Source organism: Peromyscus californicus, unplaced genomic scaffold (genome assembly GCF_007827085.1).
Source record: "Peromyscus californicus insignis strain IS unplaced genomic scaffold, ASM782708v3 Scaffold_11__1_contigs__length_118956290, whole genome shotgun sequence".
In the NCBI taxonomy this organism is placed as follows: Eukaryota; Metazoa; Chordata; class Mammalia; order Rodentia; family Cricetidae; genus Peromyscus; species Peromyscus californicus.
This window is the reverse complement of record NW_026294402.1, coordinates 40,187,674-40,213,746: the sequence shown is the minus strand read 5'-3', so window position 1 is coordinate 40,213,746 and position 26,073 is coordinate 40,187,674. Positions and strand designations below refer to the sequence as shown.

The 26,073-nt window shown below is 48.6% G+C and overlaps 1 protein-coding gene across 2 annotated transcripts; it reads right to left on the bottom strand.

Moving 5' to 3' along the window:
• Positions 1 to 68: 68 nt before the first annotated feature.
• On the bottom strand, positions 69 to 26,007 carry Pcsk7 (proprotein convertase subtilisin/kexin type 7). 2 transcript variants are annotated; one of them, XM_052758945.1, is made up of 17 exons: positions 25,594 to 26,007; positions 23,865 to 23,986; positions 22,822 to 23,301; positions 22,059 to 22,193; positions 21,317 to 21,482; positions 19,425 to 19,515; positions 18,044 to 18,098; positions 17,264 to 17,402; positions 16,388 to 16,488; positions 13,804 to 13,971; positions 13,278 to 13,385; positions 12,749 to 12,851; positions 3,593 to 3,749; positions 2,807 to 2,901; positions 1,925 to 2,018; positions 1,548 to 1,665; positions 69 to 1,260 (listed from the first exon to the last, which is right to left on the bottom strand). In XM_052758945.1, exons 3-17 carry the CDS (start codon positions 23,287 to 23,289, stop codon positions 895 to 897), a joined length of 2,364 nt encoding a protein of 787 aa, XP_052614905.1. In that variant the 5' UTR covers positions 23,290 to 23,301; positions 23,865 to 23,986; positions 25,594 to 26,007; the 3' UTR covers positions 69 to 894. The 2 variants fall into 2 exon arrangements, with proteins under 2 accessions (XP_052614905.1, XP_052614913.1); XM_052758953.1 differs by having other exon boundaries at positions 13,864 to 13,971.
• Between the last annotated feature and the right edge of the window lie 66 nt (positions 26,008 to 26,073).

The following is a 26,073-nucleotide window of genomic DNA, read 5'->3' as shown; positions in this document are numbered from 1 at the left end:
TTGTTTGGATTTTTATACTTCTGGTTTTTATTTTGGAAAAGCTGTGCAGAAAAAAATTCAACAAAATGTTGCTGTGAAAAGTAAAAATCAAATCTTAAGCATTAAAAAATTCAGATTAACAATCAGCTCAGAAGATGGGAAGGGGAGAAGGCCAAGAATGGAGGAAAAGTCAGGCAGACAGCTGGCCTTGGAAATGAAGGCTATTTCCCTGAGCACTTTGCAGAGGAAGACAGGGTGGTCACAGGCAGTGGCTCCCAAGCTGTCTTTGACATTAGTGTCTCAGCTCTCTGTAGTCCTACCAGACAACTTCCCCAATGAGGCAGCAGGGGTGCTGGGAATCACATGCCTCCCAGTCTCCCAGGAGCTTCACCTTCAGCAGGAAGGGAGAGTGGTGGTGGAGGATGGGGCAGGTTTGAGGTTGGCTTTGGACCAGATGCAGAGCAAAGGGTAATGGAGGCAGCTGCTTTTGAGCTAGGCATGCCCAGGCTTTTGCCAGCCTTTCCTCTGGGCCCTCTGTACAATGACACTTCTGTTGAGAGCGTTCTTGGGTACACAGGCATCTGCATAACTCATGAATGGGTGGAGGTCTTGGTGGCCTAGATCACTGACCAGCCTCAGAGGGGTGAGACCAAGGGCTGCCTGGTGTAGGTGCCAATCCCTTGTCCAAGGCTTATCAGCAAAGCTCAGCTAGAGGAACCTATGATCACCAGTCTTCTACCACTGCTCTTAAGATGGCCCTCATCCTCCTGAGGGTACCAAGAATGCTTCAGAGGCCTTGGCTTCCAGATGTCACTAAAATCAGGACCATTTTCTCTCCTGAGCATCCATGATTGGAAGCCTCATCACCAATTTGAGAAAGAGCCTGTTGCACATGGAGGACTCTGGGCCCTGGGGTCAGCAGATCTGTCCATCCTTCACCTGTAGCAGGTCTGGGGGTTGGTGCTGAGGACGGTCCAGGAGACTCTTACCACTCTGGGACAGATTCCAGTCTCCTTCACTGAGTAGCTCTGGGGCCAGGAAGCTAGAGGTGGTGGTACAGCCCCCATTCTCTGACTCCACTCCACCCTGGTCCTTGCTGTTGCATAGAGGCATTGATTCTAGCTCTGTCCCCACCTCCCTGGAGTTCTGGCTCCGCTGGGGCCAGGAGCAATGTCCGCTCCTACAACCTTGGGTGGAAGCCATGTTCCTCTGGCTCAAGTATACTTCTAGCATGTAATAAATGGTCCAGAAGACAGTGAAGCAGCCCACCAGCACCAGGGTCTAGGGAAAAGACAAACACAGACAGTGTTAGTGACAGTCTCTAGCCCAGAAGCGTGAGCCTGGGGAGTCTTTCCCTTCTGGGGACCACCTTCCCAACCCAACCATTGCCATAGCCTTCCTCACATACAAGGAGGGAGCTAATAGGCTAGAAGTGATGCTAGGGACCCATGTCCTCCATATGTCTCATTCCCCAGTTCACCTGGATTAATACCAAGGACCAAATCTCCCAGGGACCAAATCTCCCAGGACAGTCCTGTCAGCTACAGCTGGAGTTCTGGTCTCTGTACCTTGAGTGTGTTAGGGGTAATGGTGTAACCATCCTCCTCAGGAATTTTCAGCCCAGGCGGGCAAGGCAGAGTGAAGTCATCATGCAGGTATTTCCCACTCATAGCACTTTCTAACAGACTATAGGAAAGAAAAGACAAGAACACACTACTAACATGGCACCTATACTATCTGCCCTCTATCTTGCAGCTGAAGAGGGAGGGAAGCCCTAAAGCAGAGAGGGCAGAAGTACCCCGGGTTCCTAGTCCATGACCGCTGGCATTGGCCTAAGCGTGAAGCACAGCTGGGGTTCAGAAGGTTGGGCTCCCTCAGTGGCACCTCCTGCCCACCCCACAAGAGCTGTCTCCCTCTCTCTCCTGATGGATGTAGCCAAACCTACCTTTGTCTGTCCTTGATGTCTACTGGACTCCACATGGAGCCATACAGGGTCAGCTGCCAGTGCTGGAGGATGCCCATCTGGAGCGGCTCATCTCCTAGGGCAGTAAGTGGATAGCCTTGAGCTGTGGACTGTTGGCCAAGTAGAACAGCAGAGCCTGGCCCACCCAGCCACCCAAGGAGACTCAGACCACACAGTCTGCTATAGTTTGTGTCCCACAGACCCCAAGGGTCCTGCGGAAGTACCTCATAGGGCATTTTAGGGACAGAACAGAAAGGTTGAAGGCATACGGGAAGCAGTGTTTTGCCTTTGCCTCCCATACTCTGGGGTTTCATTTGGGATTTTCCTTCAAAGGAAAAAATGTCCTTCTATCAAATTCAAGGTTTAAAAGCTGCCAATCAAGGGAATACCCAACCTGACTGGAAGCTGGAAAGGCAGGTTCCATTGCCAGTCTCCATGCGATACTGCAGATAGTCAGTAGTCTTGCTATTGTGACCTTCACTGCTACCATGATCCTATATAAGTCACTTCAAGCCTAAGGACCTCAGCTTTTCTAAAAAGCAAAATGGTGAAAATTTGTCCTGCCCTTACCTGCCTATCAGGGCTGGCCGAAGGACGGTTATATGTGAAAGGGCTTGAAATGTGGTTTCAACAAGGAATATTTGTTGCTATCCTGAGGAAAAATGGATCAGTCACTTCTCCAAGGAATATAGAGGCAGTATAAATGAGCATTTAGGGACAATGCCTACTTTCAGGATAGGACATACTTCTTGGCATGTACCACCTTTACCAACAGCAACCCTACCTATTACCCACGGAACACTTCCTGTGGGGAGAGTGAGACTCGAGGGGACCAGGTAGGTAGTATAAGACAGGAAGGCTCACCTACATCCCTGATAGTCAGTCTGTAGATGCCTCGTGCTCTTTCCCCCCAGCACCGCACAGTGGAGAAGGTCCAGTCATTGAAGCCATTAGGATCCCTGGGAAAGAGCAAAGCAGAACACATGGATGGCCTGGCATGGACAGTGACCCTTATCCCAGGAACACGGAAGGAACTATAAGCATTTGGGAGGGTGCCATCCCACTCTTGGGATCTCGGGGTGTGAGGAACTTGTGTCCTTGTGTGTAGTAAAGGACAACATGGAGAAAGCACGGGCCTGGAAACCCCACAGATCTGTTTCTTTCTTTCTCTTTTAGACAGGGCTTGCTATAAAGCCCTAGCTGCTCTTGAACTCTTTCCTTTTCCACCTTTGCAACTTGGGTGCTGGGGTTATGGTGTGTGCTGTTCCTTTTCCGCCTTGCTAGCTAGCCATTGGGCCCAGCATGCTGAACAAATGTGTACAAGGAAGCCATACCTTCAGCTGTTGGCTTTTGAAACTGGGTCTTTCTAGACAGACCAGGCTCATGTCAAACTCATCATCCTCCTGTCTTATCAGCCTCCCCAGTGCTAGAACTATAGCTACCATCCTACTACACTTTGCTTTCCAAAGGATTAGGGGAATGCATGCAGAATATAATGCCAAGTATGTTATAAACACTTGAATAAAACATGGTGCATGGTTTCCAGCTGCTAAGGACAAGTGGTGCAGTTTCTTAGGACAGTGTCAGCATTTTCTCGAGAAAGCCCTTATTATGAAGAGAGGTCAGGAGGCTATGGGCAGGTGTACATACGAGTCCATGCTGCGGGGTGCGCCGATCAAAGACATCATGCCACTGGGACAAAAGAGTTTCAGTTCTAAGCTGCCACGTCGTGGGTGAGTGATGGAGACTGTCACTGCCACATGTTCCAGGGTCTTCAGCCCCGACATCTCCAGGTCCATCCTGCTGACTGTAGGAAGTCAGGCTTGGCAGCTGGGAAACCAGCCCATAAACACTTACGCCCTCATTTCATCCCAACATATACAAAGGTACACATGTACTGAATTCACATACAAACATCTTTGGCACAATGTAGACTACCAAATGGAATGCAATGCTGCAGTCAAGTTCCCATCTAGCTTAGGGTCTAGCTAGGGAGACAATGAGGCCAAGATGATGTAAGAACCCCATCATTCATTCATCCAAAACCCATTCACTATGCACCTCCCACATTTCAGGTACAGTACGAGATGTAAGAAATACAAAGAGAAGTGTGTATAGTTCCTACCTTTATCTGCAAATAGAAAATGATATATGATATACATAATTGATATGGGGCATATTAGATAGCAGTGAGATATGCTGAATAAAGAAATCAACAAATCAACTCAGACTAGCAGAGGACATTCTAGAAGGGGAAATGGCACTAAAAAGATAGAGGTAAACAAACAATTCTCATATATGGAAGACAATACAATATTAATTAATTTATAAGCTACAAGACTGGATATACTTCAAAGAAGTTATGCAGAATGAAAAAGCTAATCTCAAAAGGACTTTACAATTACACTTGTATGACTTTCTCTAAGTAACACACCTGTAGAGTTAGAGAACAATGTTGTTCTCAGCTGTCAGGGATGGGAAAGGGGTAGCACAAAGGAGTCCTGTGATAGCACACTTCAGATCCTGACTGTGGTAGTGGTTACAAAAGTACACACATGATCGATCACAGAGCTACACAGACAGACAGACACACACACACAGATGCTGAATGCATGCAAAACTGGTAAAACTGATCATGTGCCAATATCAGGATTGTGCCAATATCAGGTTCTTGGCCTTGATACTGTCTTATAATTATATGACATTAACACTGGGAAAAGGTACATGAGATTTACTTGCTCATTATTTTGCAACTTTCTATAATTATTTCAACTAACAAACTGGGAGACTCAACTGGGGACTAGGAAATTAGACTGCAGTGAGATATAATCCTTCCTAAAGTATCCCTTCTCGCATTAATTTTTCCCAACACATAAGACAAAGAGTGACACCTTAATTTTACAGATAAGGAAGACAAAGAAGTATGGGAAACAGAAGCTAAGATGAGAAGGGCTTTACTTTTTTTTTTTTTTTTTTTCAGTTTCCGGGCTTTACTTTTTTTTTTTTTTTTTCAGTTTCCGCCTGTCCTGGAACTTGCTCTGTAGACCAGACTGGCCTCGAACTCAGAGATCCGCCTGCCTCAGCCTACTGAGTGCTGGGATTAAAGGCATGAGCCACCATGCCCAGTGGAGTGTCATTTCTTGTTCATCACTAAGAAACTGATGTCTACAGGAACCATCTTCCCAAGGTCATAACTTACTTTTCTCCACCCCATGTCGCCCAGCTACATCTAAGACCATGCCCCAGGCTGGTTAACTTCAGCATGGTTTAGTAACTGCCATTATGGGTTGCTTATTACAGAAGCAATATAAATTAGTCAACAGTATGTTAGAAAAGGAGATGAACAAAAGTAAAAATGAAAGGCCCCCATACTCCTGTAAGGCACTGGTTACTACCTACCTTGCCTCTCTGGGTACGTAGGCACAAGTGTGTTTTCATAAATTTCATCTGTCCTACTGTGTCTGAAAATGGCCCTTCCATTCCTATTTCCTGGCTCTCTAATATCTTACAGCTCTTCTCACCAACACTCTGTTTACATCTCTAGTCCCCTTTGCTTTCTTGTCCTTTTCATACAATCTTTGGCAAGAGTCAAACACCAGCCCAGTTATTCATCTCCTTGGCTGCATCTCTGTGCTTATATCTTTCCTACTACAACAAAAACCAAACATGCATAAGCCCTTTTTCCACTCTTCACTTCCCTCTGCCTACTAGTCAAAAGCATGGGCTCAGGGGCTGGAGAGATGGCTCAGTGGTTAAGAGCGCTGGTTACTCTTCAAGAAGACCTGGATTTAATTCTCAGCACTCACAGGGCTGCTAACAACTGTTTAGAACTCCAATTCCAGGGGATTCAATGTGCTCTTCTGGCCTCTGAGAGCACCAGGCACACATGTGGTACACAGATACAGAAACAGGCAAAACACACATGAAATTAAAAAAACAAACAAACCCCCAGCTATAGCAGCAGGACTCGAGTCAGTCACTGGGCTCAAATCCCAGCTGTTACTTCCTAGCATAGAAAACTGAGTTAGCTCTTTATCTATATACTCATGCTAGTAAGAGGACCTGGCCCTAGGGTTGCTAGTACATCTCAAGTGTACAGAACAGCACTTAGCAAATATCAAGGCTACATAAGTATTACATATTATTACTCCTTTACTGTCAGACTTGAGAAAGCTGTCTATATTCTCTATTGTTTCTTCACTCCTTCCTAATCATCCTTTGCATTTTTCTATCAAAAAGCACAGCATGTATTTCCCGAATTTTCCTTTTGTGGTACTGAGATTTGGACCAAGGTCTGTTGTATGCTAAGTGCTCTACCAAAGCTTTATCCTAAACCCTTTTTATTGTTTGACTTTTATTTTAGTATTTTTTAAAAGATTTAGCCTGGTGGTAGGCTGGGCATAGTGGCGCACACCTTTACTCCCAGCACTTGGGAGGCCAAGGCAGGTGGATCTCTGAGTCTGAGGCCAGCCTGGTCTATAGAGAGTGTTCCAGGACAGCCAGGATTACAGAGAAACTCTGCTCAAAACGAACAAAGGAACAAACAAAAACAAAAACAAAACAAAAAATCCCAGAGATAGATACATTAAAAAAATAAAAATAAAAAGACATTTATTTATGTGTATGAGTATTTGCCTAGAGGTATGTGTACCACAAGCATGCCTGGTGCCCATGGAGGCCAAAAGAGGGCATCAGATCCCCTAACTTGCAGTTACAGACTGTTGTGAGCTGCCATGTGTGTTCTGGGAACCAAATCTAAGTTTTCTACAAGAGCAGACAGTGCTCTTAACTCCTGAGCCATTTCTTCAAGCCCTTTTTATTAAGTTTAAATTACGTTCGTATATCCGTATGTTGGTATGTGAATTTAAGTGCCCATGGAGGCCAGAATATCCCCTGGTTGCTGGAGTTACAGGCAGCTGTTAAGATGCCCAACATGGGTTCTGGGAACCAAACTCAGATCCTCTGCAAAAGTAGTACTCTTTCTTAACCATAGAGCCATCTCTCCAACCACCACTGCTGCTATGTAACCCAGGCAAGAACTTGCATTCTTCCTGCCTCAGCCTTCTGGGATTATACCTCCATGGCCAGCTGCACACAGTTTTACATGTCATTTGGTTCTAGAGCATTTGCCATGACAAAGAACTACTCGTGGAAATACTTTATTTGTTTTTGATTTTTCAAGGCAGGGGTTCTCTGTGTATCCCTGGCTGTCCTGGAACTCACTCTGCAGACCAGGCTGGCCTCGAACTCGGAGATCCTACTGCCCCAGCTTCCCAAAGAACAATTCCTTATACATTTTCACAATGAATGAATATTTTAAATTATCAACACATGGCCAATAGACCTATTTCATGGATTTCTTCCTGGGATTCTCCAGCATGGATCATCCACTTCACCAGTAAGGATTTCTGTATTTCTAAGATGAGGTCTGGAAAGTATTTCAGTTCTTCCTCATCGCCCTTATACCAGACATTGGGGGCCACCCATTTCAAAGACCCTCAGCCTTTAAGACATAGTATAGGTGCAAGCCAGGTGGTGGTGGGGCATACCTTTAATCCTAGCACATGGGAGGCAGAGGCAGGCACATGTCTGAGTTCAAAGCTAGCCTGGTCTACAGAGCAAGTTCCAGGATGGCCAGGGCTACACCAAACCCTGTCTTGCAAATAGATAAACAAATGAAAAGTATGGGTGCTAAACCATGGCCCATGCAGCACCACCTGCCACTCCAGTTCTAGGTCTTCCTTTTCCCCGTAGCCTGTGCTCCAGCCATCCTGACCTATCTGCAGCTACCTGCAGACACCCTGACATACACTGCTCCTGGTGCCCTGGTGTCTCTATTCTCACCCTTCCTTCTGGCTAGCATATATGGCAAAACTCAGGTCAGGGACCAGTTTCCTTGAGCCTGTCTCCCTAGTAGTAGATGAGTGTCTTGGCTGTGCTCTCAAAGCCCCTACATTATCTCTGTCACAGAGCACATGACCTGATACTATCTCTATGCTTGCAGACCACACTTTGTTTCCTACCAGGTCACATGCTTTTCGAGGGAAGTCATTTCTTAGGTCTGAATTTGTAGAACTTAATATTGTGCCAGGTATGAAGCAGGTCCCAGGGATTTGAGAAAATCAATCAAGGTACGCCACTGAAGAAAACAAAGAATTACTCTGCATGGGAAAAGCAGGGCAAGACCCAGGTAGCAGTGATGTATAGAGGGACGAAAAACCTCTAGAACTACTAGTCCAGGGACCTAGGAAGCAGTAATAGCACAGATGTAAGTAGAAGACTCTTGGGCAGTAGGCTAGCTTTTAATAGGTGATAAGGAGTCGAGATGGTATCTGTTAATGCAATGTATTGGTAGAACGGCAGCAGCACACTGTGACTTGGGAATCAACAGATGAACATATTCATCTGTACAGGTGGAGGACAGTCCTGAAATGGTGGTGGGGTGGGTATGGAAGTATACAATGTTATGGAATATCACAGAGCAGAATCTAAAAAGGAGCTCAACCCAAAATGGGAGTACACGGTGGTACGCTACACCCAGTTTTTTGCTCCTCTCATCCCCCACCTTGATCCTTACTTCTGACTTTGGTTTGTTTGGTTTTTGAGACAGGGTCTCTCTATGTAGTCCTGGCTGTCCTGGAACTCACAATGTAGATTAGGCTGGACTCTTTGCTTCCTAAATGCTGGGATTAAAGGCATACAGTACCACCAAGCCTGGCTTACACACAACTTTTAATTCTGTGGACAGGGACCTGGGTGGCAATGCATGTGAGTAAACTGTTTTTTCTAATAGAATTAAATAAGTTAATGCCTAAAATGGACAACTACTTTACTACTTTGAATATCAGCTGGTTGTGCTGTTTTGTTTTGTTTTCCTGGTGTGTGTGTGTGTGTGTGTGTGTGTGTGTGTGTGTGTGTGTGTGTACTTGATCCAAGAAAGAGTCATCTGGGAAGAGGGAACCTCAATTAAGAAAATTTCCCCACCAGACTGGCCCGTGGAGCATTTTCTTGATTGATGATTGATGTGGGCGGGTCCAGTCCATGGAGGAGGACAGTACCATTCTTGGGCAGGTGGTCCTGAGCTGTGTAAGAAACCAGGCTGATTGTAAAACATCAGTAGCGAACTTCTGCCCTCCGGGGTTCTCCCATTGTGCTGTAAGCCTGTATTTAAGACCTCTTTCCTCCTTCAATAAACAGCATTTGGCATTAAAAAAGAAAAAAAAAGAAACCAGGCTGAACAGGCCATGTAGAGCAAGTCCTAAGCAGCATTCCTCCATGGCCTCAACTTCAGTTCCTTCCAGGTTTCTTAATGATGTACTGTGTAATCTACAAGCCTAAATAAACCCTTTCTTTCCCACATCGCTTTTGGTCATGGTGGGCTTTTTGTTTTGTTTTGTTTTGTTTTTTTCGAGACAGGGTTTCTCCATGTAGTTTTGGTGCCTTTCCTGGATCTCGCTCTGTATGCATGCCTTTAATCCCAGCACTCGGGAGGCAGAGCCAGGTCACGGTGTTTTAACAGCACTAGAAACCCTAAGAAAATGGTCATCCTCATATATCACATATTATTACTATTGTCTTCAGCAAGTTTTTTCCCCCCGTTTTAACCTTTCATCCTCTATCCAGAAGACACCAAGCTCTGCTTTTTTCCATAATCTAGTGGAAGCTATGACATCTCTATCCTTCCTATTTATTTCCCGAGGGAGCAGAATATTTAATGGAGGAATTGTGTGTAGGAGGGAGGTGAAGTCAAACAACACAGCAGCTCTGATGAGGGAGGACACAGGGTGGGTGGGTGGGACAAAGAGTTATGGAGTACATCTCAGAAGACACTCATGGTTCTAGAGTTTCAAGTACACAAAGAAAATAGGAACTTTGGACAGGGAGGCCAGAGAGGACAATGGAGCATAGTGGGTCATGGGCAGAGGAAGACAGGGCTAACCTATCTCTAGGGTCAGAACAAGAAGGTTCAAAAGGATGAACTCCAAACTTGTCTCTAGAACTCCAAAAAGGGAGTGTGCTGGGAATACAGCTCAGAAGGAGAGTACTTCCCTCACATGAACAAGATCCTGGGTTTAATTACTATTAGGAGATCGCGGGTGAGGGAGGAAGGAAGGGAAGGAGTCCACACAAACTGAGAGTCTTGGAAGGGTGGAGAACAGTACTTAGCATGTGGGCAGAAATCAGCTGGTATTGTCAGACTGCACACGAGGACAAAGGGCAGGTGAAAGTGGGTATCTCGGGAATCTTAGACAGACTCAGTGGAGAAGAAACTTCGGGCAAGGCTCACTCTCCTCCCAGCCCTGACAGGGATTTCAGAACCAGTGTGAGCTCCTTCCTCCTCACTGACTATCAGTGGAAAGAAATGCCAGCCTGTTTTGTTCTTGAGTTGCTCTGCTCAACATGATAGTCTAGGCATATGAGGTTGCTTAAATTAAAAATTCTCTGTAACTAAATGCAATTAAAGTTCAGTTCCTTGCCTGGCATGGTGGGTGGTACACGCCTTTAATCCCAGCATTTGGGAGGCAGATATAAGTAGATCTCTATGAGTTCAAGGCCAGCCTGGTCTGCAGAGTTCCAGGACAGCCAGGGCTGTTACACAGGGAAACCCTGACTGGGGGAAAAAAAAAAAATTAAAAAAGAAAAAGAAAAAAAAGTTCAGTTCCTTGGTCACAGGAGCCACATTTGAAATGTTTGACAGACTCAACAGCCACATATATCTGGACATCTTCATTATGGTTAAAAGTCCTGATTAACAATGCTCTGAACCCTTTAAGGTCATTTCACTTTTTCTGCTACTGTCTGGATGCTCAGCTCCTTTTGTCTGCCTCCTTTTCTCTTTTTTAAAAACAGGTCTCCCTCTGTAGCCTGGCTGACCTGGAACTCGCTGTATAAACCAAGTAGAACTTGTGTGCTAGGATTACAGACAGTTGTCATCATGCTCAACTTCCCTCTGCCTCTTAAAAAGTTTGCTTCCAGTCTCAGACCTAGAGTTAGGTCTGATCTTGCTTGAAGACTATGGCTTGGCTCTAGGGAATAGGGTCTGTGCTATCTGTGGCTGTAAGGGTTATAAGGCATCAGGATCAATTATGGCTCTCAGGGATGATGTGTTTGGACCATCTCGGATTGGAGGGGAAGGGGTGTCTAGACTATCAACTAACTAGGCTGAGTTGCTCAGTTCTGTACCACGTGAATTTCACTCCTTCCACTACCAAGCCAGCCTTCAGGCTCACACCTCCTGTTCTGTTTTGTTCTATCTGTTGAGACCTGAATGTATTCAGGACAAGAATTTCCCTGGCTTCAGAAGTGGGCAGGATTATTACCACCTGGTGAAGGACTCCACTAGACAGACTCCTGGATCTTTACCTCCCTCTGCATCCCACCCTCCTCCTATCAGAACATCTACCCCTTCTACAGTTCTAGTGACCAACAAGCAATTGCCAGCTGCCTTATAGCCTATGGAAGATGTCAGATTTAAGGGGAAACATTTCTTGGATAATGGGAAGCAAAGGATAACCAAGCTGGAGAGGTCTCTGCCCCTCCAAGTCCACTTGCTCATCTGACAGAAGTGACAGGGAACAGCCCTGGATGGAGTAAGAGTTAAAGGCCCACAATCCCCAAGACAGTGTGTGAGAGCCAGGGGCTTCCCAGAACTACATTCCTGGGGATGTTTTTGCCCTTCCTAAGACAGTGTGATTTTTACAGGAAAACGTGTTCCCTAGGCCCTAGGTCTCCTTCCATGCAAGAGAAACTAGCGTGAGTGGGATATGCTTAGGGAGAAAAGTATTCAACCTCTCTATCGAAGCCTCCATGGAGAAAGGCTGCCCTATCCTCCCAAAGTCCCTCCTTTGGTCATTCCTTCTCCTAGACACCATGCCTCTGGTTTGAACACCTTCAAGGGGCACAGAAAAATAAGGACAGAATTCTGACATCAGTAAGAAGTACAACATTCCTCAATATTCACAAAAAGTAGCAAAATAACTCTGCTTGTCAAAATTTCTTCAGGGAAAAAGATTGTCCCTTGAGGCTAAGGGTAGGAACAACTGGGGAATGTGCACAGAGAGGCTGGGGTATAGCTTAGTGACAGAGTATGTGCTTAGCATGTATGAGGCACTGAGTTCTATCACAAGCACCAAAACAACAAAAACAGTGCAGGAAGAGGGTCACTGAGCAAAAGGTCCGGCTCTAGCTTCCCGTTTCTCTCAGAAGGGTTTCCGCCTCTATGTTCAACATACAACCTCATCCCCTGACTTAGAAGATGTCCTTCACTCCTTCACAGACCTTATAATGGGAAGCCATGGAGGTAAGAGCAGAGGATAGTAGGCAACCCAAGCCCAGGGGACCTATAGTTATGCCTCTATCCCACCGCTAAGAGATAGTATCTGGCTTTCTCTGGAGGAGCTCCAGAACCAAAGTCTCCAATTCTTCTCCTTCATGCTGAGGCCACCCGGCTGGATAGGGCTATTTGGCAAGATCTTAGCCTGAAAGTCAAAGAAGTTCTCTCAGCTCCTGCTGAGGCTCCCAGAGCCTCACTCCCACTCTACTCACTGCCTTCCTAGCCCATTGCTTACAGCTCCTTCTTACTATTAGGAACTCAGGAGAAAGGTCTTGTTAAGCAGCCAGGGGGCCAGCCAACTCAGAAGCAGCAACATGCCCTAAAATGGTCAAAGAAAACTCCACAGGTTTGGCTGCGGCTCAGCTCCTGAAGGAAGGGGGAGAACTGGGCAGGGAGGATGAGTTTAGCATAGCTTCCCCATCCCCCGCCTCCAGCCCTGGGCCTAAGATTAACCCCTTGTGCTGAAGGCTTACCATTCCATAGCACCTCCAGGGAGTGGGGGGACCGAGGGACAGCCTTATTTTCTGTCAGCACAGGGCTGACATAGGAGGCTAAGTAAGGGACAGACGTCCAGATCTGTTCAAGGAGAGTAAGGGACAGCGTTAACAAACGGAGCTTGTTGTAATTACACGCACGCACGCACGCACGCACGCACGCACGCACACCTCAGTAAGGTCTTTAAGGTCTAACTCTCTGGCTTTCCTGTCATCCCACTGTTTTACCCGAGGTTCCTTCTGTGCCCCAAACGCTCCTGAGAACATCAAGTTAAGGAATCAGAAGAAATGGCCATGTCCAGAATGGAAGGAGAGAACCAGAACCACTGACAGCCCAGACTCCATTCAAGCTCTCCTACTCTACTAACAGCTTGGGAACTTCTGCTTTCCACTGATAAGATGGCTATCAGCCAGGATGAGGGCTAAAGCGACCCGGCAATGTGGAGGCATCAGGTAGCCTTCCCTCAGTCTCTATGCAGGGTGTCCTGCTGGCTAACACCTCCTTCACCTTGGCTGCATTGACGAGTCTCCAAGCGTTGAGCAGGCCGAAACCATGCTGGTGGCTGTGGCTGAAGCCAGCCTCATTGGTGAGCCAGTCTGCATGACGATCCTCATACTGAAAGAACAGAGGTCCTGGTGAATCTCTAGCCTTGCCTGACTCCCTTCTCTCCACTCACCGACCAACTGAGCCAGTCCAGACCTTCCCACTGACGTGACTAGAAATGGAGTCCCTCAAAAAAGCTGAGACAAAAGGTCAAAGGCCCATGATCTCACGACCTGAGTGGCTTGCTTCCTGAGAGGGAGCAAGAGAACCAGCTCCCAACTGAGACTGCCCTGTCAGAGCTCATCTTAGGTAAATGGCCTGAGCAGAAGAGGAAGGAGTGAGCTCTGCTCTGTGATACTGATGGAGTCCTCACACCCGTGCTCTACATATCCACCCAATGTTGGAGACATTTGGAGTCTGGAGTCTCCGGATAGTCCAACCCTGGAATGGGGTGGGGCTGGGCACTTGTTAGCTAGTTGCCAACTCTAACCTGGGTGGCTGTGAAGACAATGATGTGCTGGATGTCCCGCCATGTGAGGCAGGGCCGCACCTGCAGCATGAGGGCTATCATGCCAGCTGCCAGAGGAGCTGCAGCTGAGGTCCCTGTGTGGCCTTCCGTGCAGCCAGTGCCCTTCTGAAGGTCCCAGTCAGTGGTCACCTGCAAAGTGCAGTAAGGAGTGGGGAGGGTTAGACACTGGAGGAGGGGAAAGGACAGTCCTCCAAACAGGTGGCCCCGCCCTTTTGAGAGCTGTAACTTTCCCCACGTACAGAGGGCCAGGCATAGGAGACCCTTAATCCTCTGGCTTTTGGGATCTTTAGATGATGAGAACTGGAGTGACTCTAGGGCAACAACCGTAGGAAAAGGAGATGGGGCATGAGAGAAGACGTGGGTACACAAAAGTTTCCTGATTCTTGCTCCTCAAATTCTTTTTTTATTTTTATCACTTCATTCCAAAATTCTCTATCCAACTATCCATAACCCAGCTAGCCAGAGAAAAAAGTGGCCAGAGCTGCTACTGGGCCCTAGCTGGAGCTGGGGCAGACAGTGGTGAGGGCATGTTCCCCAAGAAGGTTACTGCAGCCTTGCTTGAAGCCTGCTGCAGTTTCACTGTCTACATGGCTTCTCGGCCATGCACTGCTAGCCAACTGGTCAACCACAGGACAAGCTGCTTTCCTGCTCTGGTTGGTGTCTTGGTTGGGTTTCCGTGAGTCCCTCTTTCCTACTCATGTTTCTCAGATAAGACATGGAAGTAGGGAAAAAACAGTATCTGTTTGGTCTCAAGTTCTTTTCATGTCCCACCAATAAAAGCACATCAAATGTTTAGCTGAGCAAGACCTGCTTAAACCTGCTCCCCCTCCCCCCTAAAGCCAGTACAGGCTAGAACTTTTTTCTTTCAGTCTTCTTTTCTGGGTCAGATACCAGGATGCCAACTTCCACCAAGAGCTGCCTTTTTCCATCGTATTCCCAGCCTCTTTGCAGCTGTTACAGCAGCTGCCAAGAGATGTAATTTTCACCCAGACACTGTGCACTCTCAAAGGAAAGGGAAGAACATGCCAAATTGTAGTCTCAACGAGAAAGGAAGTCTGGTTGGTGCCAGGGAGCAGATTGATTTTTTCCTGTTAAGGAAACAGCCTCACAGTGATAGTCTAGAGTACAGATGTGAAGTCTGTGAACTTGCCCGTAATGGCAAGAACATCACACAGCACTAGGAAAATCTAGGGAAGCTCCCTGGGCAACAAGCCAGATGGTGGGAAGTCTATTCCCCTGGCCCTTCCCCTCAGAGGCAGAGCTCCATCCAGCTGCCTGGTCACACAAACAGGAGGTTGTCAAAGCAAGGGCATTCCAAAGATGGGAACTTGGCTGAATACACTTACTTTTCAAATCTGGACAAATTATAGTTCAGATGGAAGGTGGGGGTGAGGGTGAGAAACTGAGCTGAGTTGGGAGGGCAAAGCTAGGCTATGCTGAAAAACAATGAAGATTCTGCTACAGCGCCTTCTTAGGTCCCTTGCAGGGGGCAGGACTGGGTGGGTCCCAGAGCTCTGCCAGGTGCTAAAGAGCAGAACAAGTTCCTGTTCTTCCTAACACAGGCTAGTAGCACCCCAGGCTGCCTGTAAGCTTCTTACTTTTCACTTTAGTCTGCTCCCTTCTCTGTTCTCCCTGGAGTGGGGGTCAACTGGCCCATAGCCTTGGAACATTGTGTTGACCAGAAGTCATTTCCTGGCATAACCCTGTGTGAAGATGAAGCTGCTTAATTCCCAATGGCCCCCGAGACCTCCCAACTGGCCACTGGCAAAAGCTGACAGCATCTGGCTCCTGCCCAACTCTGGCCTGGAGTCTTCTATTCTTACTTGACACTGTTAGTGGCAACAGCGACATACAGGGTGCTCTAGGACTGTGATCCAAAGGCCTGATTTATGTAGCTGGGTTGGAGCCCAGCAGAGGTCCCTGAGTCCTTCAAGGGTTATGTGAGCTAGAGAAGCTCCATTCCCCTGTTGCATTCTCAGGCTTTGGCTTTAATCAGAGCTGTAGGGAAGGCTGGGATCACGCTAACACAGGCCAGTTCCAACTTCCTATCCTGTGCATCCTTAAGATAAGTACTGCCTTTATTCTTAAGTTGGACATGGCAGTCAGTATTTATAAAAGGACTGAACAGCACTGTGGTGATGACCTCAGCCCACAAAAAGTAGTAAAAGCCCGAATTCTACCACAAGGATCCCACTACTAAGTTAAAAAGTTTAAGATCAAAACCACTAATGCAGGAAGATCAGGAATTCAAGGTCATCCTCAGCTACATAGTGAATTCAAGGCCAACCTAGGTTATATGAGACCCTATTTCAAAGAACAGGATGGAAAAAAATGTTTTACCAGGTGTACTGTGTCATACCTGTAATCTCAACACGTGGGAGGCCATGGCAGGAAAATGGCTTGTAAATTCAAGACCAATTTGAACCATATTATGAGTTTGGAGCCAGCCTCAGCTACAGAGTGAGCTCGTGTTTTGAACCTCCCCTCCCCCCACCTCATAGATGCCGCAGGGAAACCTTGTAAGAAGGGCCCCCAAAGCGCTCACAATGCTCCGAAGCATCTTGTCTCCACCACTGAAGGTAACTGCCAGCATGGAGGCACATTCCTCTGCATAAAAAGGCATCCGTCCCTCTTCGTCCACAGCACCTGGCACAAAAAAGTAAGATAGGCGCTCACCTAAGGAGTGGATCCTGTGGCTAGCACCTGCTTCTAGAGTTGCCTTCATCGTGAAGGGATGGGGTTGTCCTGAGTTGAAAGAACAACAGTAGTTATCTGCATGTGGACAGGTAGCCTCAAATGGCAGAGGGAATTCTTACGCTATACCACTCTTCCCATAGGCTTCAGGCAAAATCAATGGCCTTCCATCTCTGTACTTAGTCACTTGTTTTCAATATTTACTCAGATCTACTGTGAGTCACACATATTAGGCATTAGAGCCATGTGGAAAAAGCCACATCCTGGAAGGGGTAGGAAGGAGGTAGTATGCAGTGGTAGAGAGGGGTGGGGACACTCCCTTATGACCTAGAGACTCACTGCTAGGCTGATGCCAAGGAGCCTACTGTTAGGTAGGAAGTCAAGTAAGCAAATAATAATTAACATGGAATGACAAACTCTATGACTGGGAGCGCAGGCCAAGAGTCCTTCACTCAGGTGAAAGGGCAGGCAGAGCCAGCTTCAAGCCAGTGGCCATGGAAAGAGACCAGAGGGGAGGTCAAACCCATCACAATGGTAGTGGAGACAGGTGGGTGATTTCTGGGGAATGGTTGAACATGTCCCAGAGAAGCTCTGAAAGCCTGCAGGAGCTGGGCTAGTTCTACCTGATCTCCAAGAAAAGATCATGGTTACACATTTAGATAAAGAGTGAAGCGAGATGCAAAAACCACCCACTGGCCCCATTCCCACGACGTCTCTAGACCACTACCTATTGTGACAGTGTAGATGGAGTTGGCATAGCCATCGTAGTTGCAGTTGTCATTGTGCTGGCCCCCGTTACCACTGGCAACCACAAAGATACTCCCAAAGCCCTGGCGACCAGCCATCACTCCATGTTGTAAGGCGGCCTGAAGAACAAAAATGTCAGGCTATTAGTCAAAGAACTGTACCTATTGGACCAATCACTCTTCTCCTCCCACTTCTGGGAAAAGAAAAATGGAAAGGGCACTGGGCAAGGGAGAAGGAGATTTAGATGCAGACATAAGGTGGGAGAAAGCTAGAAGTTAAATAGTGTTTGACAGATATTCAGATAGATTCTGCTTATCAGATGACAGAGCAGGGTGAGGAACAGAAACCCAGAATGAGATCCAAGAGAAACAAGCTGGAAACATTCCTTTCTCTGAGAACCAGTGTTCTACTGGCCCCATCCTGAGCAAGGCACACACTCTTTCTTTTTTTTTTGGTTTTTCGAGACAGGGTTTCTCTGTGTAGCTTTGCACCTTTCCTGGGACTCACTTGGTAGCCCAGGCTGGCCTCGAATTCACAGAGATCTGCCTGGCTCTGCCTCCCAAGTGCTGGGATTAAAGGCGTGCGCCACCACCGCCCGGCTCACATACTCTTTCTTGAAAGGATGGATGGCATGGCTATGCTAAATGGTGTAATGTGGGCACTAAAATGAGTGTGGGCTGGGAAGAGGTTTGACTGGTGCTTCTTCTAGAACTGAATGAAGAAGATTTCAAGTTTCCCAGACTTCATGCATCTCAGTTACCTTTCCAAGCTGGTGAGGACCATCCACTGTCTTCCCGTCATCATCTGGGCCCCAGCTGTTGAAACAGGCAAAGGGGAGAGTGGAACTAAGTTGGGGCTACCCAACTGGGGTCTCCCTTTTTACCAAGCCACTCCTCTGCCTGCAGCTTTCACTCTTCTCTCAAGGAACCGCATGATTAAAAGACACATGGGGTCAAAGGTCCATTTTCCTCCAAAGGGAAAATGAAAGTGTATGCTAAGGTTCTTCTTTTATTTGGAATGTCCCCAACTTAGGAATGACTTTATCCTGTTTACCCTTCCTCAGGTCCCAGGAATCAGGATACACAATGGAATAGGGACAGTGTCACTGCTGGGATCTACAGATCTACTACTAGGCTAGATGAGAGACATTCATATTGCATACATTTTAAAATATTTTTATTAATTAAATTTTATTTTATGTGTGAGTGTTTTGCCTGAATGTACAAGAACAACATGTATAGAGTGCCCGAGGAGGCCAGGTGTCAGATACCTTCAAGCTGGAGTGACAGAGGGTTGTGTGCCACCATGTGGATGTTGGGAACCAAAACCAGGTCCTCAGCAAGAGCATCAAGTGCTCTTAGTCACCAAGCCATCTCTCCAGCTCCAAGTCCGTCCCCCGTCCCGTCCCCCCGCCCCCGTCTTCCCCACATTGGTTGTTGTTGAGACAGGGTCTGTCTATATAGTCCTGGCTGTCCTAGAACTCACGTAGAACAGACTGGCTCAAATTCAGAGATCCACCTGCCTCTGCTTCCTGAGTGCTGGAATTAAAGGTGTGTGCTACTATGCCTGGCAAGTTCTTGGTTCTTAAGTTGAGTAGGCCTATGAGATGCTTTAGCAGTAAAGGCTTGCTGTGCAAGCCTAGTGGCTAAGCTGGATCCCTGGAGCCATATAAACGCAGGAGAAAACTGTCTACACAAAGTAGTCCTCTGACCATGGCACATACAACACCTCCCCACTAATAATAAACTAAACTTAAAAAGAATTTAAGAAAGGTACTAGTTAGGGCTCTATCAATACAAATGGGGGCCACCCACCCTAAATTCCTCTTATCCAGCCACTCGACCCACAGTCCTAAGCTTCCAGTGCAGTTTTGAAGGGTGGCACTGAGATTCAGTCTACTCTCTTCCAAGAGCCTTGTGAGTGTAGACAATACAGGCATGCTGGGCACTCTGTGTAGCAAGCTGACTACTAGAGTGACAGGGGTTGAAGACTGAGCACCCAGGGGCTGGGGAATCTAGGTAAATGAGGAAAACAGCCTTATCAGCTGAGTAGGCCGGAGGCAGCCTGTTTTGCTATGCTTTTGTTGAAGACCTGTCCCAGACCCTCCAGGCTCTCACCCTCTCACCTGCAGCTCTCCTTACCTGCAGCTGTAGATGTCATTGATCTGATAGTGCTTGTTGAATGCCACAGCCTCCATACTGTCTGTGAGTGGTCCATCCAGCACCCGGATACCTAGGCATTGAAGGTACACCAGCTCCTCACTGATGCTTGTCCCACAGGAAACTACAAACAGTGCACATTCCCCAGGGGGGCCAGGTGGCAGGGAGGTACGTGTGGAAGACTTACTTTTTCCTATATACTCTTTTGTACTTTTGTGTGTGCATATGTTTCATGACTATACAACACATGGGGGTGTGAACGCATTAGTGTGCATATGTACGTATATGTGTGTGTGTGGAGGTAAAAGGTTTATCTAGGTATCATTCTCAGAACCCTTGCTGTTTTTGACACAGGGTCTCTCACTGGGACCCAGGGCTTGCCAATTAAGTTAGGCTGGCTGGCCAGTGAGTCCTGGGAATTCATCTGTCTTTGTCTTCCCAGTGCTGGAATTACAAAAGCACCCAATCGTTTCCAGCTTTTTACACAGGTGCCAGGGATCGAACTCAGGTCCTCATGCTTGCATGACAAGCACTTTATAGAGCTACACACCCACCCCTCTTTTGTAGTTTGGATTCTTACATGATATACATATATTACTAGTTCAAAAAAAATTTTTTTTTAAAGACAGGATATCAGAAAGCACAGGTTTGCCTTAAACTTACTACATAGCAGAGGATGAACCCCTAAACCTCCCGCCTTGACTTCCCAAATTCTGGGATTTTGAACAGGTAGGTATATACCGCCATGCCTAGCTTTCAAAAGTGTCTTTTACTATCATGTTTGAACTCAGATCTAATGATCCTGAGAGGTGGGAAGCACTACGCTAGAATGTAGGTAATCCAAGATTTCCCCTTAGCTTGGCATTTCATATAAAACACCTATTGTGCTCGACACAATACAGAAATTCAGTGAATAGCACTCATTATCTTTGCTACCCCCAGGGATGCTCAAGTTCTCCCTCTAAAATGGAGTGGGCCACAGTGTGGTGACAAGTTAAGGACAAATGGGAATACAGAAGGGGCTTGGACCCTGAAGGTTTCTAGCCTCTTCTGTAGTCTCATTTGCAGAGTGCTGTGGCCCCCTGCTGGGGAACATGAGAGTTACAGGCAGTCTTCTGAGGCTGTAGGCTCCCAGGCTTTAGTCAGGATTCAGGGGCAGTGCTCATCCTTTCCCCTTGATTCACAAGACTGAGAGATGAAAGAACACAGAACTACCTCAGCTGGAGACTAGGTTCTCTTGAGAGAATGGAGAGCAGGGGACTGGAGAGGTGGGACTGAGAGAGCCGCCTCCATAGATGAGTCATGGAAGGCGGCAAACTGATGAGAAGGCATTTCATAGACTAGGAAAACACTAGCAGAGCATGGTTAAGTTGAAGGAGTTGTTACAGTGATGTGGGTCACTGGTGAGTTCAGCCATGATCAAAAACGGGAAGGAGACTTGAGCAGGTGCAGCTTGGGACCTCCAGCCCACAACACGAGCATTTCCACATTTACCTGTTTTATACTGTAAAATAAATACTCTTGCTAAAAAGCCCATTTGAAATACCACAGCCAGTCGGCAGTAGTGGCGCACGCCTTTAATCCCAGCACTTGGGAGGCAGAGGCAGGTGGATCTTTTTGAGTTCGAGGCCAGCCTGGTCTACAAAGACAGTTCCAGGACAGCCAGGGTTACACAGAGAAACCATGTCTGGGCGGGGGAGGGGAATACCACAGCCATGAAAAATCAATGAATTAATTAACTTGTTATGCTCTTATGCCTTATTCTAGGTTACAGACATTGAGGATGAGAAAAAGAAATTTCAGAATGGAGAAGAGGGTAGAGAATGAGCATTGTGTCCCAGGAGCTTCCCAAAGACAGGGGAAGCATGAGTTACCTGCTATTCGGCTCCCATAGGCCACACCCACTGCACAGAAGCTGTTGTTGGGCACAGCTGCAATTTCTCCTGCACACCGGGTCCCATGGTGGTTACCATTCTCCGCATCAGGGTGGGGCATAGGATCTGGGTCATTAGAGTTGAGGTCATAGCTACCCTCTGGGCTCTGAAACATTGAGGGGTCAACAAGTGGTCACTTACTGGTTAGAATGGGTCAGTTACTATCAGGAACTGTCAGGGAGAACAAGGAACTGGGAGTTTCCACCTCTAAGTCAGAGTTAGCAAGTCCATCACCTTGAGCAAACAAGGGTTGTAAGATATGAGTCAAGGACACTGGGGGAAAAAGTGAGAAGGGCCAAGGCTTGCCAGTATAGGACTGTGCCCACTGCTGGGGGAAACCCGTGATAAAAGAGATTTCAGATTCTCTGAAGACACACCTTAGCCAGAAGTTTTCAGAACCTCTGAAGAGAAAGTAGGTGCCTATAAGGCCACTCCCTGCTCCCCAGGGAAGGAGCAGCAACAGGAAGCAGGAAGCATTGCCTGGAATTGCTCTTCTATACTAAGGTCACCTCTGGCCTTAACTGCCAGTGTGGAAAGCAGACTGAGAAAGGAGAGTGGACAGCACTATCCCCCTCCCAGGCTGTTTGGCTTGGCTCACCCCTTCTAGGGAAGGGGACAAAAGGGAGGCAACACCAAAGAGAAGGAGCAACGTGGCAGCAAGGGGTCATTCCAGGCCACTCACATAGTTGGGTGCAATGTCCTGGACGGTGTGCTCCACTCCATCGTCCACCACCACCACTGTCACCCCTCGCCCAGTTACATTTCGCTCCCACACACCTGTCACATTGATGTCTCGGCCTGGGCTCCGTCGATTGTTCTGTAGGAGACAGAGAGACCCAGGGACACACAGCTCGGCCCAGAGGGACAAGTTAAAGCTAGCCCTTCCTTTGGCTTCTACCAAAGAGCCAAACAGAGGCTATAGATCAAGAGGTTAGTGGGGAACAGAGCCCAGAATGGACAGTAGAGTCCTGCCCCTCCATTCCTTGGTCTCCAAGAAGGTTTGCCACCATTTGTGGGTGACTCGGGGTGAAATGGCTGCTAGGGCTAAGTGGTAATTAGTACACAATAAGGTTAGCAGCTAGCCTATACATAACAGGGTCTACCATGTGTAAAACACCTTTTCTAAGTGCTTCACATCTACTCATTTTAACGGTAACTCTCTGAGGTACACTTTATAGGGGTGCACAGAGAGGTGAAGCAGCTCGGCCAAAGGCACACGCTGGAAAGTAGAGGCTAAAATAGAACCCCAGATCCAGGTCCACAGAGAGTGCATACACCCTCAGCGCTGCACTTGCTCTGCACAGCGGACAGGGAGGGTATGGACTAAGAGCAAACTTGACTCCCAGCCCACAGACACGTCCCAGCCCTCAGTCAAAGCAGAGGGCAGCAGGAGAAAGCGTCAGTCAAAGCACACTAGAACAGACCATCTATCTGACTGCACTTACCAGGTGCCACTGCTGCGGATACTTGGGATCATTGAAGTGGATGCTGCGCTTGGCCCGCCTCAGCAGCCTCTGCTCTGAATGCCAGCGCACAGCTGCGTGCCTGGCTAACACAGCCTCTGCCTGCTGTCGCATGGCCTCCACCTCCATGGCTTGCCTGTGCCCAGCGGGCTGGACAAAGAGGTAGTGCCCCTGAAGCTCTCCAATGCGCCCAGCATTCACCAGGCCTGCTGCCCGGGCCACGGCATCTGCCTGCTGCGTCAGACTCTCTTCCTTCCTCTCTCCTTCTAGGTTGTCCAGATGTACGGCCCAGCTTAGCCCCCCTGCACCCAAGGTGTCAAGCCCACCTGCCTCTGACAGGCCCATGACCCAGGGAACCATAAAGAAGAGCCCGGCTAATTCCAGCCAGAGGCAGATGGGCAGGCCCAGGGGGGCATCCAAGTGTGGGACTTTCTGCCTCCCTTTCGGCATCAGAACAGCAGGCTGCAGACAAAGGGAAAGGACATCAGCAAAGAAAGAGGCAGAAACTGCAGGAATCTCAGGAGTGACTGTGGTCTGTCAGTGTGTTCCCCTTGGAAAGCCCAACCCTCTTCCTTCAAGTGATTAGTCGTTTGATATTCATATTCTCTCCCTCTCCCACCAACTACATTTGCCTCTAATCAAAATGCTAACCCCAAGCTGGAGTACGAGCCAGGGGATGACCTCCCACGGCACAACGGACCATCCCTGCTAGCCTGGCATCATCCAGGTGCTCATGGGCTTCAGGCTGTTCACTCAGGGCATTCAAAGTACACATCACTCCCGTGACCAACAGCATCAAGAGCTCACCTCCCTCTTTTCTGACAGGATCTCACCATGTAGCTCTGGCTGTCCTGAAATTCACCATGTAGACCAGGCTGGCCTCAAACTCACAGAGAGCTGCCTGCCTCTGCCTGGGACTACAGGTGTGTGCCACCACACCCAGCTCCACCTCCTTCTTATTTAGAGACCACATAAGTCTTTTCCCCAGCTGACTTTTGACTCCCACCATGGGGCCCCATTCCTACCTGGGCTCTCTGCGAAGTTTAGGTCTTGGTCTGGGTAACCACGTCACATTCATTTTGTGAAACTGGAGGAAAGGTGTCACCTTCACTGTGAGCAGTGTTGACTGGGAACACAAGCTGCAGACCTGTGGGCCCCAAGAACGGGGGAGAAAAGGTGTCCCACCAAAGCCAGCAAAGGACGAGCTATAGTGAAGGCCAGGACTGACCGGTGACCGAATGTTAAGTATCCTTTCCAGGGGTGTGAGTCACGGACTGGAAGGGATCCGTCACAACAAGGCCACATCAGTACAAAGCCCCGCTATCCCCCTTCTTGACCTGGCATGTCGTTCTCTTCTCAGTCGCTTCTCTAAAAGCTTAGCAGGACTTAAACGCTAGCATCCTGTTACCGGGAAACTGGCAGTCGGGGCCCCAGCAGCCCAGGTGGGGAAGGAGGGAGAAAGCGGAGGATAAAACTCAACAGGCGGAAATGCACGTGTGGAAATGACTGGCAAGAAGGGCTGGAGAGCTGTCCCTGTCTCACCAGGGTGGCTTTTCAGTGAGCGCACATGCTCCACCCTGACTTCAACCACTCAGAGGAGTGAGCAACTGTGGGTTTAAGGAACAAAGCCCGTGTGGGCGCCTGAGCTCCCTGAGGAGGCCCTGCTGCCTACTGAGCCCACCCTGGAGCGGTCTCAGTACCCAGACACACACGAGATGGGGCCAACTTAAAACATTCTAGAAAAGGTATTCTGTCCTACCAAAGACTCCTTGGAAAGGGAGAGAAATTATGTCGCCAAGCATCCCTATTCCCAAATTTTCCATTAATGGAGCTTATTCCTCTCCCTTGATTTTCTGTTTTTGTTTTTGGTTTTTTTTGGTTTTTTTTTTTGTTTGTTTTTTGTTTTTTTTTTCGAGACAGGGTTTCTCTGTGTAGCTTTGCGCCTTTCCTGGAACTCACTTGGTAGCCCAGGCTGGCCTCGAACTCACAGAGATCCGCCTGGCTCTTTTTTTTTTAAACAGGGTTTCTTTATATAAATGGCTGAGAACTCATGATCCTCTTGCCTCTATCTCTTTACTGCTGTGATTACATGTGTGGGACACCATGCCCTTAAGTTCTCGGGCATACTCCCTCTTACATTCCTCCCTGCCCCTGAGTTGCTTCGATTCTCCTAGGCTATCCAGGTGTCTTCCCTAGTCTGCATGTAAGAAAATCCAGAATCTGGTTAGGTAGCAGTCATTCACCCAGGCAGGCTCCTGCAGTCTGTGTAGGTTCCACTACAGATTTCTGGAAGAGAACCCGAGCTTTCCTGTCGCCCTGGGGCACAGCAGCACTTACTCTCGAGGTTTCCGGGCAAGAAATCTTAAGTACTTTCCGAGAGCAGGCCCCCATCCCCTCAACTGCTAGACCCATCAAAACAGCATTTAGTTCTCAAGGGAGAAGGGCCTCTCCCCTGTTCAAGATTCTGCTCTTCAGCCGCTATCCTTCAAGCTCAAAGGAACCAGGTCAAGCCCAGAACCTCAGTCTCACTGGCGGCCCCTCCCAGCGGCCGCGGGTCCCGTGCAATGCGCCCCCTCTCATTAAGACCGATGCTACCCGGAACCTAAGACCCGGAGGCCCGGTCCCGCTGGGGTCGCCCACGCCAGGTCCCAAGGTGCCCTCAGCGCAGCTCCTCCTCGGCATGTGCCGACCGCTCCAGCCCAGGACCACGCGGATTTCCGAGGTCCAGCCCGCTACACCTACTCCCCAACTCACCCACAGCAGCCTCCTCCTCCTCCTCCTCCGCCGCCGCCGCCGCCTCCCTGCGGAAACTCGCGGCTTCCCGGGAGCCGGAGGAGCCACTGACAGCAACATCACTTCCGCCTGGCGCCGCAGCCAATCAGCGCCTGGGCCTGCGACCTGTCGCCCCGCCGCGCGCCGAGCACCGGGCGCTCGGCCGACGCCCCGCCGACGGCTTCCGCCACGGGCTCGTGCGGGCTGGGCGGGCTTCGGCGCCCGGTGTCCTCCAGCCCCAGAGGGCCCTCGTCCTTCATGGCGTCCTCTGAAAGGACCATGTCGGTTCCGACCTCTAAACACCCCTCGTGGCTCTTCTCCCTCGGACTGCCATGGCCTTGACTCTCCCCCGTCACCTCCTCAGAGCGGCGTCCGCCTCCACCGGGTCGCCGGCTCGCTGGCCCGCGTCCCCTCGGGCTCCGCGGGGTCTCCGGGTTCTCCCGCCGCGGCCCCGTGGCCCGG